Source organism: Saccopteryx leptura, chromosome 2, assembly GCF_036850995.1.
Source record: "Saccopteryx leptura isolate mSacLep1 chromosome 2, mSacLep1_pri_phased_curated, whole genome shotgun sequence".
Classification (NCBI taxonomy): domain Eukaryota; kingdom Metazoa; phylum Chordata; class Mammalia; order Chiroptera; family Emballonuridae; genus Saccopteryx; species Saccopteryx leptura.
Window position 1 is genome coordinate 221,227,379 of NC_089504.1, and position 14,202 is coordinate 221,241,580.

The 14,202-nt window shown below is 39.3% G+C and overlaps 1 protein-coding gene across 11 annotated transcripts in view; it reads right to left on the reverse strand.

Moving 5' to 3' along the window:
* DYRK1A (dual specificity tyrosine phosphorylation regulated kinase 1A) overlaps nucleotides 1–14,202 on the reverse strand; it is a 269,710-nt gene that overhangs the window by 3,919 nt on the left and 251,589 nt on the right. For all 11 annotated transcript variants that reach the window (XM_066370200.1, XM_066370199.1, XM_066370203.1 and 8 more), the window contains 2 exons: nucleotides 7,679–7,985; nucleotides 7,118–7,242 (listed from right to left, as the gene is read on the reverse strand). In XM_066370200.1, the coding sequence (XP_066226297.1) occupies nucleotides 7,118–7,242; nucleotides 7,679–7,985 (432 nt within the window). The remainder of the gene's footprint in view (nucleotides 1–7,117; nucleotides 7,243–7,678; nucleotides 7,986–14,202) is intronic.

The following is a 14,202-nucleotide window of genomic DNA, read 5'->3' on the forward strand; positions in this document are numbered from 1 at the left end:
CAACCCTTGTCTGGGGCTGCTTGAATCAACCGAGCTATCCTCAGCACCCAGGGCCAACGCTAAAACCAATCGAGTCACTGGCTGCGAGAAGGGAAGAGGGAAAGAAAGGGGAGCGGGAGGGGGAGAGAAGCAGATTGTGGCTTCTCCTGTGTGCTCTGACTGGGAATCAAACCCAGGACATTGCACACCGGGCCAATGCTCTATCCACTGAGACAACCAGCCAAGGACCTCCTGTTTCAATATTAAGCACTATTATCCATCCAGCTGCTCAACCATTTCTCCATCCACATCATCACCAATAGTACTGACACTCCCTTCAAATCAGACCCCAAGCCTGGACACACCACAACACTCTAACCCAGGCCACTATCGTCCCTTGCCTAAGCTATTACAACAGCTTTCTTAATCAACTCGCAGCTTCCATCCTTGCCTTCTTCCAATCAAGTCTCCAAAAAGTCAAAAGAATCATCTTTTTAAAACAAATCCGAGTTAGGCAAGGGAAAACAATGGCATTCTAATTGAAAAGGAAGAGGCAAAACTGTCAATAATTGCAAATGACACATATAAAAAATCCTAAAGACATCAAAAACAGAATAAACAAATTCAGTTAAAGTACAGGATACAAAAATCAATACACAAAAATCTGTTTCAATTCTCTATACCAATAAAGAACTATCAGAGAAATAAAAAAATAATCCCATTTATAATAGCAAAAGAATATAATACCTAGAAATAATTTTAACCAAGGAGGTAAAAAAACACATATAGAAAACTACAAAATTCTAATGAGAGAAACTGAAGAAGACACAAATAAATGGAAAGATATTTGTGGAAATGGTCTGGAAAGATCAACATTGTTAAAACATCAGTACTACTTATGATACCATAAAAAAATCCTCAACAGCAAAAGCAATCTTGAGAAAGAACAAAGCTGGAGATATCATGCTTCTTGACTTCAAACTATATTACAAAACAATAGTAATAAAACAGTATGGTAATGGTGATTAAAACAGACATATGGATCAAAGGAACAGAAGAAAGAGCCAGGATATACATACAGCTATATATATATGAGATCAATTACTTTATGACAAAGGAGCCTGGAATATGCAATGAGAAAGGGACAGTGTCTTCAAAAAATGATGCTAGGAAAACTGGGCAGCCACATGTGAAAAAAACTGATTTTTGACCACTATCTTAACACCATACATAAAAATTAATCCATAATGGACTGAAGACTTCAACACAAGACCTGAAACTCCTAGAAGAAAACACAGATATAAGATCCCTGACATAAGTCTTGGTAATGATTTTTTTAATTTGACACCAAAAAGTACAGGCAACAAAAACAAAATAAGTAAGTGGGACTGCAGGCATTAAATTGAAAAGGTTCTACAAAGCAAAGGAACCACTTACTGAATGAAAAACTCTATTTACATACCACATACCAGACAAGAAGATATTGTCCAAAAAAAACCCAAATGAATAAAACACCCTCTTACAACTTAATGGCAAAATGACAAACAAAAATTTATCTACAACATCCAATGAGAAAAAATAGAACATTTGAATTGACATTTTTCCAAAGAAGACATATACACATGGCCAAAAGGTCCGTGAAAAGATGCTCAACATCACTAATCATCAGGGAAACGCAAATCAAAATCACAATGAGATATCATGTCATATCAGTCAGAATGGCTATCATTTAAAACAAGAAGTGTTGGCGAGGGTGTGCAGAAAAGAAAACCGTTGTGTACTGTCAGTGAGAATGTGAACTGGAGCAGCCACTATGAAAAAACAGTAGAGAGACTCCTCAAAAACTACTACCTTATAATCCAACAATTCCAGCTATAGGTATTTGTCCAAAGAAAACAAAAACACTAATTCAAAAAGATAAATGCATTCCTATATTCACTGTAGTATTATTTATAATAGCCAAGATATAAAAACAATTTAAGTGTCCATGAATAGGTAAGAAAATTGTGGCATACAGGCAATGGGATATTATTCAGACATTAAAAAGAATGAAGTCTTGTTATTTGCAACAGCACAGATGGACCTCAAGGGCATTATGCTAAGTGAAATAAGTCAGACAGAGAAAGACAAATACTGTATAATCTCTCTAATATGTGTAATTTAAAAAAATAAAACAACAACAACAAATAAACAACAAGAAATCCAGGTTCACAGATGCAGAAAACAGACTGGTGGTTGCAAGAGACGGGGGTAGGGGTGGGGGGAGAGGGGGTTAGGATTGGTGAAAGCGGTCAAAAGGTAAAAAGAAAACCGCAGTCGCTGTAAAACACAAATCCAATCACTTCACTATTTAAAATTTTCTAATGACTTTTCAATGCACTTAGAAAAACAAAATAATCTAAAATCCATACAATGATGTGCAAAAATCTGGCCAGTGGGTGTTTCTCCACCCTTTTGCTCTAGTTGTCCTTTCTCCTGCTACCTGGGTTCCAACCGCCCAGGGTCTTCCTCCTATTCCTGGTCAAGGTCTTTCAAATGCTATAGGGCTTACTTCTCCCTTCTGCCTAGGATGCTCTGATTTCTAATTTCTGCTTGGATGCTTCTTTATCATCATTTCAGTTCCAGAGTCTTCCCTGTTGACTTTGGCTAATGCGACTCCAACTCCTGTGGTGGAGGTTACTATAGTTGTCCACAAAACATATTCTGTTTGAGCAAATGGCTGTACTGCACTTCACAGCCTCCTCTGTACTTAGGTATGGCCATGTGACTAAGTTTTACTCAATGGAATGTGAATAAAAGTTTCCATATCAAGGCTAGCTCTGGTCTACAAAACACCTTCCAAATCCTCTGCCTGCTGGATGCGGCAGACAATGAGGCCTTACGCCCTGGTCGGAAAACTGCAGCTCTTTGGCTCCTTGAATGTGGCTCTTCCACAAAATACCACGTGCAGGCGCTACCTCGATAGGGAATGTACCTACCTATATAGTTTAAGTTTAAAAAATATGGCTCTCAAAAGAAATTTTAATCGTTGTACTGTTGATATTTGGCTCTGTTAACTTTCAAATGCTATAATAAGTTTGCCGACCATTGCTAGGGGATAGAGGAGCCACAGAACATCGGAGCCCAAGACCTGGGGAGAGCGACGTCACAAACTTGAACACATACTCTGGTCTGTTACACAAGACGAAACTTCAGACTCTTTAAGGTATATCATGTTCTAGGGAGTCTAATTGTTATGTTTGGCCTACTTAAATTAATACATACATCTCAACAAAGAGCCATTCCATTACATTATCCAGCCTTATTTTCTTTTCAACAGTTAATAGTACTTTAATTGCAATTTCTATTTATTTTATGGAATTTGATGGATTTCTATATCACTAGAAGCTCTTGGAATGCAAAGCTGATGCCTCCACCATAGAGACTAGCACTGATCATTAAGTATTTACTCAATGATGGCGATATGAGAATCAAAATAGAAAAACTACTACTGGAAATCCAATAGAAAAAAGGACAGAAAGCCCTCAGAAAATACTAATGGTTCTTAAATTATGAAGCTATTCAAATTCATTCATAAGAAGAAATAAGCAAAACAAAACTATACCCTGTCCAGTACCATTTCAGACTGATCCAAAGGTGATCACACTGACATTTTCTCCAAACTGTTCGTGGAAAACAAAACTGGTTCAAGTGTAGGGAGGACAATTTGGCAACAGCCATCAAAATTACAGATCACATTCCTCCTTTACCCAGCAATTTCACACCCAGGAGTATGTACCACTGCTCATGAATGGGACAACAGGCACAGGATGGGGCTATTCAGTACAGCATCATCTGTGGTGCTAAGAAAAACCTGAAAATAAACTAAATGACCACTAACAGAGGACTACAGAAACAACTTATGGAATAAACAATGAAATACTGTGTGACTGTTTTTTAAAAAAGAAAGCTATCTATGCACGAATATAAAAAATAGCTCCAAAATATATATTGCACAAATATATAAAACATGCAAGACAGAAAAAAGAAGTGAAACTGTGCATGGTATACAAACGTTAGGTAAAAATACAATTATAGTTGTATGTTTGCATATGTATAAGATATCTCAAAAATACAAAAAACTAACAACATTAATTAGAAATTGGGTGGCTAGAGAACATAAAAGGGAAGATTTTATTGAATTCTCTTTTATATTTATTTTTTTAACCTCATAAATATATCAACAATTCAAAACTTACATAAAAAAGGATCTGAGCAAATAAGGCAAAATATTAACTTCTGGTGGGAGGTACATAAGTGTCTTATGTGACTCATGGTATGTTGTTATATGTTTGTAGCATTTAGTATATATCTGGAAGGAAGAAGGCAGAAGAGAACTCGGGAAAGCCTCCAGCAGTGGTATTTGTTAAGACCTGGAGATAAATTGCTGTTATCAAAGAAAAGAGGGAAAAGAGTGTTCTAGGCTGAGCACAGAACATACGAGAAATGGGAAAGGGAACATTCCATATTCAGAAAATGAAAAACTCCACTAAGACCAAAATGACTGAAGAGGAGGAAAACGAAAATCACTGTAACCTTAGGAAGAAGCCTAAACTTTTTTAAGTACAAGAGAAAGCAAACCCACTGGTTCCTACCCACTGGTTTAGGTAGAAATGAGAGCCAGATCAGACAGCTTTGCTGAACACGCACTTGGCTGCAGAGACAAGAATGAAGGTGACTGATGAATACACTTGGACAAATAGAAGACCTGTTAGAATACTTTTTATAGTAAGATAGGCTCCAGATGAAGTTATGTGGAGAAAATAAAAATATGTTCAGGATATTTAGAATCCACAATTTACTCTTTGATTCTGTGTCAGGGATGAGGGAGAGCAGATTACCCCCCCCAGGTATGACGTAAGCAAATGGGTACACTTAGGGCCATTTGTACAAAGACTAAGAAAAAACAGAAAAGCTATATATAATGGAGGGAAAATGACATCAGTTCGTGTGATACATCTGCAGTGTCATATGGTAGAGACTTCTAAGTGATATGTACTGTATGATCAGAAATAAAGGCCCTGGGGACTCAGGAGTGAAGGCGAAGTCAGAAATCAAGATGCATAACAAGTCTTGGCCGGGTGGCTCAGCGGACAGGGCATTGTCCTGGTATACCGAGGTCTCCGGTTCAACCCCTACTCAGGCACATACAAGAAGCAACCAATGCGTGCACAACTAAATGGAACAACTAAGTTATCGTATTTCCCCATGTATAAGACACTCTCACGTATAAGATGCACCTTAATTTTGGAACCCGAATTTGAAAAAAGTGTATTCCATCAAGTTATTGAACTCAAGTTTTATTCATCATAAAATTCAAGTAAATGCAAGTAAAATAAACCCTCTATAACCACTGTATAAGAACGCACTCAGTTTTTAGACCACAAATTTTTCAGGAAAGGGTGCGTCTTATACATGGGAAATACAGTAAATGAGTTGATGCTTCTCTTTCTCTCTCCCCTGTCCCTCAAATCAATGGAAAAAAAAAATCTTTTTAATTTAAAAAGATGCACATCAAGATGTACCTACCCTCTCCTGGTAAGAGCAGGTGAACTCCACCAGAAGTGTGAGGGGAGGGAGAAAAGTCTTAAGGCATGCTTGGGGAACACCCATGATTACATGGCAGCAGAAGAGAACCCAAAACAGGAGACAGTGAAGGAAAGTCCAGAGAGGTGGGGGATGACGGTGGTGTCCTGCCCGGTGGCTGACGAAGGAGGAAGAAGCAACAGTGTTGTGGACTCTGCCGCAACCATCAGTGGCAACACTGTGAGAAGCGTCCCTGGAGTTGGGAGGCAGCCGGCAGAGAGCAGACTAAGAAGTTCTGGTACAGAAATAGAGCCATGATAGCAGAAATGTAGGGTGAGGAGGACATGGCAGGGAAAGGTTTTGCTTCAGATGGGAGAGACAGTGGTGATTAGACAGAAAGAAAGGCGATGGGAAGAGAGGCTGAGACACAGAGGCCAGACACTGAGGGAAGGGCAAAGTCCTGGTGAAGGTAGGAGGCCAGGCACAGGGCACCCAGAAGGCTTGGCCTCAGGCAGGACAAACTCCTGCCTCGAATGAAAAATGAAAAAGGGGTAGGAGAGAAGCGGACAAGCATGCATGTAGGCCCAAGAGGAGGTGCTCCTGCTGAGAGACTCTCCCTTACATAGAAGGAGTGAGTGAGGACCAGAGGGGTGGGGTGGGGGGGACAGAGGTTTCTAAGAAAAGTCTGCAACAATTATTAAAGAGAATGGGAGAAGAGATGAGATGACTCAGAAAACATGGACAACTGCCCAGAAGACAATGGTGAATATTAATTAACAGTGTGGTAACAGCATCTGATGTGTGGTTCTCCCTAGTGGCATTCAGTAGACCCAGTCATAAGAATGGTTGAAAGTCAAAAACTTCTGTTTTACTTCACTCAAATGACACACTGGTCTCTCATTATAAAGTAATATAAAAGCAGTGTTCAATATGAATTAACTTACTATTTTACAAGAGTATTGAAAGAATAATGTCACCACCACCATCTGTTTGAGCTCAATTTTAAACAAAAGTTACTTAATGAGATCCTCCTCTTTAACAGGTTTAAAAAACAAAAACAATACCACAAAAAAGCCTCCCAAAATAAAAACAGCGTGGAATCAAAATCAAGCCACAAACTGATTCAGAACCCAAGACCACTGGTGCTGATCTTGGGCTGAAAGGTCGTGGGTGAGGGCAAAGGACAGTCATTAAGACGGTGAACTGAGGAAAGTTACTTAACCCATGAAGTCTCAGTTCCCGATGTAAAATGAAAATCCAAACTGTGTAAAGCTGAAAATGCTGCCTTAATAAATGAGATAAATAGGGGGCGGGTGTGGAATTTGCAGCAATGTTTGGTATGCACCCATTAAATGTTAGTTACTTCAAAATGAGGGAAGAAATTACAAGAATGTGCTTTTTTAGTTATAAATACTGTAAGTTATAATTCCTTACAAATGAGGAAAGTAGGAACCTTTAGAAAATATGACAATTATTCTAAAAGGACGTGGCACCCAATATGGCTAATCCTGAGCATGATGGGGGACTAACCCTGAGCATGGAGTGAACGTGAACCAGGGCAGTGCGAGCTCACCTGAGGGCTGTGTGTCTCACAGTCCATGGCCTGGACGGCGGCTGAGAAGTGCCCACCGCTGTGCCGATGCTGGTGCGTCGGGTCCGACCTGGCTCTCCCACTGTTGCTCGTCCCCGATGATCCACCTTAAGAATCACAACACAAAATAGCTTGAGTTTAGTTAGTTTTGTTCAAGATTATGTACTAAAGCTATAAATAACGCTGAAAGTGAAAGTGTGTCACACACAAACTCTGTTAAGAGAAAGTCACCCAATTCCCTGATTAAGTTCTTTCACATCAACCACGGAACTAACAAGTTTGGTTTTGTTAGAGAAAAACTCAAGTATGTGGACAAAGTATTCCTATTTAAAAAAAAAAAATGTTGGTTAATAAAGACTTTTATACATGTAATTGAACACCAAAGCTTTGGGAGAGGTGAAATTTTTACTAACTACAAAGAATAGATTTAGGTAAAATAATTCCTCCCCACTCCATTAATGAATTTCAGAAACACTTTAAAATAAGCCCATTTGGTAAAGAAAACAGTAAGTACTTCAAAGCCACATCTGTTATAGGACAGACCTGAGCTTGATGAAGTGCTAGAGGTGGTGCCCGAAGACTGCGACTGCTCCATTGCGGGGCTCGTGGACACGCTGTTACTTGTATTGGTACCTTCATCGGCTGTTTTCTTGAAAAAACTGTGCTGCAGGGCATAGTAAGGTTGAATTCGAGTTTTGGGGTCATAATCAAGCATCCTTAAAATGAGGTCTTTGAACTTCAAGTAGTCAGCTACCGTATGACCCGATTCCCCAGCACGGCGCCCACCAGGTCCTCCTGTTTCTACTCCAAGAATATTATGCAGTTTACGGGTTCCTGGTGGTTTATACTCCTAAAGAGAAGACAGAAAAAATTTCTCTAAATTTTATGGGATATGTAAAAGTCTACATAACATAACTTCAAATGTGCTAAAATATATTACATGTTGAGGTCTTTCTAAAAAGGATTCAAATTTATAGTTGGATCCTCTAATGAATTTCCACGTTACTATTCTGAATACACGGTAGTTAGAAAAATTCAAAATAATCTTGAGACCAAAGATTACTATGAAGATCATCTTGCCCTGGAGTCAACAAACTATAACCTGGTCCAAGGCCTGTTTTTGTACAGGCTCAGGTATGGTTTTCACATTTTGAAAGGCTGTAAAAACAAACAAATAAAAAACCAAATAAGAATACAACAAAAGCTCATGAAACCTAAACCCTCATGCTCGGGTCCTGTTGAAGGTGTTTTGAGGCCACTCCGCCCAGTGGTGCTGAACCTTTTTTCTACCTAATGCACTGGACAACTGGGTGCACTTCCTACAGTGATAGTGGCTTCAGCTGTGGTGACCACACCAAGTATGCTCCAGCAAAGAATCAGGGCCTGACCCTACCTGCTCGTGTGTAAAGAAATTAAAAGCAAATTTTATGTATGCTTCCCTTTAGTATATGTGTTTAATAATAAATGACCTTAACATGAGTTGTCTGAAAACTCATTTTTAAATAGATAATAGTATAATAGTTATACTATTATACTATTAAGGCCCTATTTATACTCAATTTATTCAAAATAGACCACTGGATATTTCCTTCTAGTTACAATGCAGAAATTTGCAATAGACAACTGCTAAGACTCTAAAAAGCAAGAACAAACCTGGAAGGTAAGCCACAAAAATTGTGGGGTTTTTTTCATCTATTAGAGATCTGAGGACTCAGTAAATCAAAAGTAAATTCTAGAATATATAAAGCTTTTCCTAGGAGAAGCTCTTCCTTCTTACGGTAGGGAAAGGAGAACACAGACTACCTGAGGCACAAGGTAGGAATGGGCTATTGGTTGGGCAATAATGCCTAGAGATCACTCCAGTCTCCACAAACACTGCTTAAAACCTGTGAGGACCATGGAGGACAGAATCTAAATCAAGCAAGCAAACAAAGTCCCGACTTACCTAAACTATAAACAATATTGAGTCAGCGCCCCAATAGTGGCCTAACCAAGTAAGAGGTATGCCTCTTTCTGAAGGTAAATAAGATGCACTTCCATCGCAACAAGAAAGTCTGACATACATTAAGAAAATTACACAAAAGCCCTGGCCAGATTAGCTTAGTTTATTACAATATCATCCTGAAGTACAAAGGTTACCGGTTTGATGCTTGAACAGGGTACATACAGGAACAGATTGGTGCTCCTTGTCTTTCTCTCAAGATTCCCCTTCCTCCCTAGCTAAAATCAATACATTTTTTAAAAATTTAATTTAAAAAAAATGAAAATTAAAAGTTATACAAGAAACAAACAAAAAAAGGGTCTATAATCAATTTTTTAAAAAGTTGTAAGACTGGCCCTGGCCGGTTGGCTCAGTGGTAGAGCGTCAGCCTGGCGTGCAGGAGTCCCAGGTTCGATTCCTGGCCAGGGCACACAGGAAAAGCACCCATCTGCTGCTCTCCATTCCTCCCCCTCTCCTTACTCTCTGTCTCTCTCTTCCCCTTCCACAGCCAAGATTCCACTGGAGCAAAGCTAGCCCAGGCGCTGAGGATGGCTCCATGGCCTCTGCCTCAGGTGCTAGAATGTCTCTGGTTGCAACAGAGCAATGCCCCAGATGGGCAGAGCATCGCCCCCTGGTGGGCATGCCGGGTGGATCCTGGCGGGTGCATGCAGGAGTCTGTCTGTCTGCCTCCCCGTTTGCAACTTCAGAAAAATACAAAAAAAAAAAAAGTTACAAGACACACATAAATGAATGATCCAGATGATGAAACTGGCAGACATGTATTTTAAAATAAGTATGGTAAAGTGGTTAAAATTTTTAGTTCAGAAGGTGGACAGCATATGTGACCAGATGGAAAAGATTTCAGAAGAGAAAATAAATTTTTTAAAAGAATAAATAGAAATGTGCATTTTAGAAAATCTGCAGGATCAGAAATGAATCCATTTAAAAGTTTTAACAGATGACTGAACTCAGCAGAAGAAAAAAAATCAGTGAACTAGAAGACAGAGCAAAAAAATTATCCTAAGACAAAAACAAAACACAGCAAAAAAACGATAAATAAACCAGACACCTCTGAGATAATACTAAGCAGTACAACATACATGTATTTGGGGATTAGAAAAAGAGAGAAAGGCTGAGGCAGAACAAATATTTGAAAAAAATGTCTGAGGATTTTAAAAAATTGATGAGAGAGATCAACCCACAGATCCAAGAGAAACTTGGCAAACTTGGAGAAAAATAAATACAAATATATACATTTATTACACATATAATCTTGTATTCTTTGCAAAATATCTTTTTACCTTGAACTAAAAATGCACCTTTTATGTGGGCACAGGACAATTACAAGGAAGGCCTAACTAGGGAGTCGAATGATTCAAGAGAAAAGGAAGTCATTCTATAGCAACTTACAGCAAAAGAAAGGTGAAGAATCTAAAGCTGGTAAATTTAATGCCTGAAATTTAATGTCTGAAAGTTTCAGAATAAGTTTTGGCTGAAAAAGTGTCAAGATAGGTCCTGGACAGTTGGCTCAATGGTAGAGCATGAGTCAAGTGTGTGGATGTCCCAGGTTTGATTCCTGGTCAGGGCACACAGGAGAAGCGGACATCTGCTTCTTCTCCCCACCCCTCCTGCAGCCATGGCTCAATTGATTCAAGTGAGCTGGCTCTAGGCGCTGAGGATGGCTCCATGGAGCCTCTGCCTCAGGTGCTAAAAATAGTGCAGTTACCAAGCAACATCCCAAGATGGGCAGAGCATTGCCCAGTAGGGCTTGCCGAGTGGACCCAGGTTGGGGCACATGCGGGAGTATATCTCTCTGTCTCCCTTCCTCTCACTTGAAAGTGCCCTCTTCTGGAGGATACCATGAAGGACATTAATTTATAAGGAAGAGAAGTGAGCACCCGGATTTAAGAAGGAAGAAATAGGCTAACTCTGGTGCAAATGCACTTGGGTTTATGATCCAGACTGCCCTTCCCTATAAAGTTCTCACCTCCAAACCTTGAAGGAAAGATGAACACCAGCTGCCAGTCTTTTGTTTGCACTACAAGACCTGAGCAATGAGAACTCTTTTTCAGGATTGGGTCCACTGATGCATGATGCTTGGTCCCTGAAGTCAGAAAGTATCAGGCCAATAAGGGACACCTTTTAAAGTTCCTTTGATATTAGACAATACCTCCAATCACCCAGAACCCCATGAGCTCATCAGTGAAGGTCTCAAAGTGGTCTACTTGCCCCAAACACAATGTCTGTAATTCAAACCCTAGATCAGAAAGTCAGAAAGACCTTTGAGGCTCATCACATAGTACTTCACGGAAAGGGCTGCTGACACAAAAGTCTAGAAGGTTTACACCACTGAGGATGCCAATGTTGATACAGAAAAAGCCTTGAAAGCCATCAAGCCCAACAATAAATTCCTGCTGGAGGAAACCATATCCAGATGTTGTGCATGACTTCACAGGATGTATAAGAGTCAATCAAGGAAATCATAAAAGACCGTGGACATGGAGTAAAAGAATGGGATAGGGATGGGGGGTAAATGGGTGTCAGATACAAATCTGGGAGGAATTCAAGAGCTAATGACCACCCCCGAGGAACCAGTAGAAGATGACTTGATGGAGGTGAGTGTTGCTGAACCAGGGAGGACAGAGCAGTGTCAGAAAAATGACATGAGAAAATCTGGCAGAAAGATTCTGATTATTCAAGACCGCTTCTGACTTCTTGTATAATATGGGACCTTCAATGATATAGAAACATTTTTAGAAAAATAAAAAAACTAAACGTCAGACAGAAAATTCGATGTATTTCCATAAAGTTACACCAAGTGTACCTGCCTCCCCTTCTACCCTCTCCACATTTCACCTCTGCCACCTGAGACAGCAAGTCCTACTCCTCAGTCTGCTCAGCATGAAGACCTCCATAATTATCTAGTTAGCACTTCATGAACAGCCTGCTATACAGTTAATGAACTTAATCTGTGGCATATGAGTGTCTTCATGTGAAAATCTAATACATCTGTGGTCATCATCATCATCACCAACTACCATGTAAAACATCATGGGCAAGACTTGTATAGAAGTGGATAGCCTATCCTTACATAGGCATAAGGTGAGTACTATTTCATATGAAATTAGTAATGTTTTCTCACCGTTTTGTAACTTTGCTTTCAAAGATTCGCATTACCTTATGGTATGCCCCCTCCTCTCATAATTGGAGAAATAGCTATTGCCTTACCTTATCACAGTGGTTTTGTTAAAAAAAATGTGACAAAGCTTCCAATACTATATTACAAATATGACCATGATACTGTATGCCATAAACATTCTATGATGATTCATTCATTATAGGCTGGACTACCGTGAAGTAATAATATTGTCATTTTCTTGTTATCAATGCATGAATCATCATACCTGTAAAGTGTGAATCTGTCTCTTCATTTCTGATGTCTAGTGTCAGTAATCTGTATAACATCTACAATATTTTGTTAACATACAGAACAATACTGATGTAGGTACTGACAGACCTACCTCTTATAAACAGACAATGTGAACTTACAATACTGATATAGTACAATACCATAAATGTTTTCTCTTCTGTATGATTTTATTAATAACCTTTTCTTCTCTCTGACTTATTGTATTATGAGTATACAGTACATAAGCAACTTTTATGTTATCAGTCAGACTTCCAGTCAACAGTAAGTTATCATTAAAGTTTTGGGGAAGTCAAAAGTTATATACAGATTTTTAACTGCACAGCAAGTCAGCACTGTTAACTCTGTTCTGTTCAAGACTCAACTGTACCTGAATTTGAGACTTACCACAAATCTATAATTGGCACTGTGGTGCTGGTTTATGAATAGATAAACCAATGGAAGAGAATAAAGTCCAAATATAAACCACCACCTAAAATTTTGTTTTGGACAGTAGCACCAAGTTAGGGGAAGACAATAGGCAAAGACAACTGTTCTCAACAAATGATGTTGTACTAGGTAGGCATTTGGGGAAAATGAACTTTAACTCCTACACTTCACTCCATCCTCAAACATTAATTCAAGGTGGACCACAGAACTTGGAGCATAAAAGTTATAATCAGGAAAACTTTTAGAAAAAAAAACGGAGACTATCCTCACAAACTTAAAAAAGGCAGACTTATTTTTCTTTTCTTTCCCTCCTTTTTCCATGAGAGAGAAGGGGAGACAAACAGACTTCCAACTCCTGCATGCACCCCGACCAGCAACTCCCGTCTGGGGCCGATGTTCTGCCCATTTGGGGCGATGCTCACAACCGAGCTATTTTTAGCACCTGAGGTGGCAGCTCCACAGAGCCATCCTCAGCACCTGATGTGCTGGAAACAATCAAACCATGGCTGCAGGAATGAAACGGCAGGAGGGAGGGAAGAAGGGGAAGGAATAGAGAAGCAGATGGTCGCTTCTCCTGTGTGCCCTGACCAGGAATCAAACCCAGGACATCCATATGCTAGGCCGACGCTCTATCACTGAGCCAACCAGCCAGGACAAAAGATTTCTTAAAATACAAAAAACACTACTCATAAAAACCAGCTAACAAATTTGATTTCATCAATATCAAAATATTTTGCACCTCAAAAGATACCACTAAAAAATAGGCAAGCCATAATCTGGAAAAAAATATTGACATATATATGACAAAGGATTTATATCCATTATGTGTAAATAACGCCTACAACTCAAAAATTAAACAAGTCAGTAACAGAAGGGCAAAGAAATGGAAAGCCTGCCTGAGAGAAGCGCCCTGAATGGCAAGAAGCACATGAAAAGGTGATCAGTATCACTAGCCATGGCAAAGGTGAATGAAAATAGCTGTATACCATTAGAAGGACAATACAAAAGACCAATCATATCAAACAGTGAGGATGTCATGCAACTGGAGCCCTCACTCATTGTGGGGATGTAAATAATAAAACTCTGGCATGCTGTTTAGTATTTTCTTACAAATGTAAACACACATACACTGTATAACCTGGCAATAAACCTACTTCTAGGTAGTGAACCCACAGAAATGAAAACATGTATACACAAAAGATTTACACAAGAATGTTCCCAGTAGCCTTA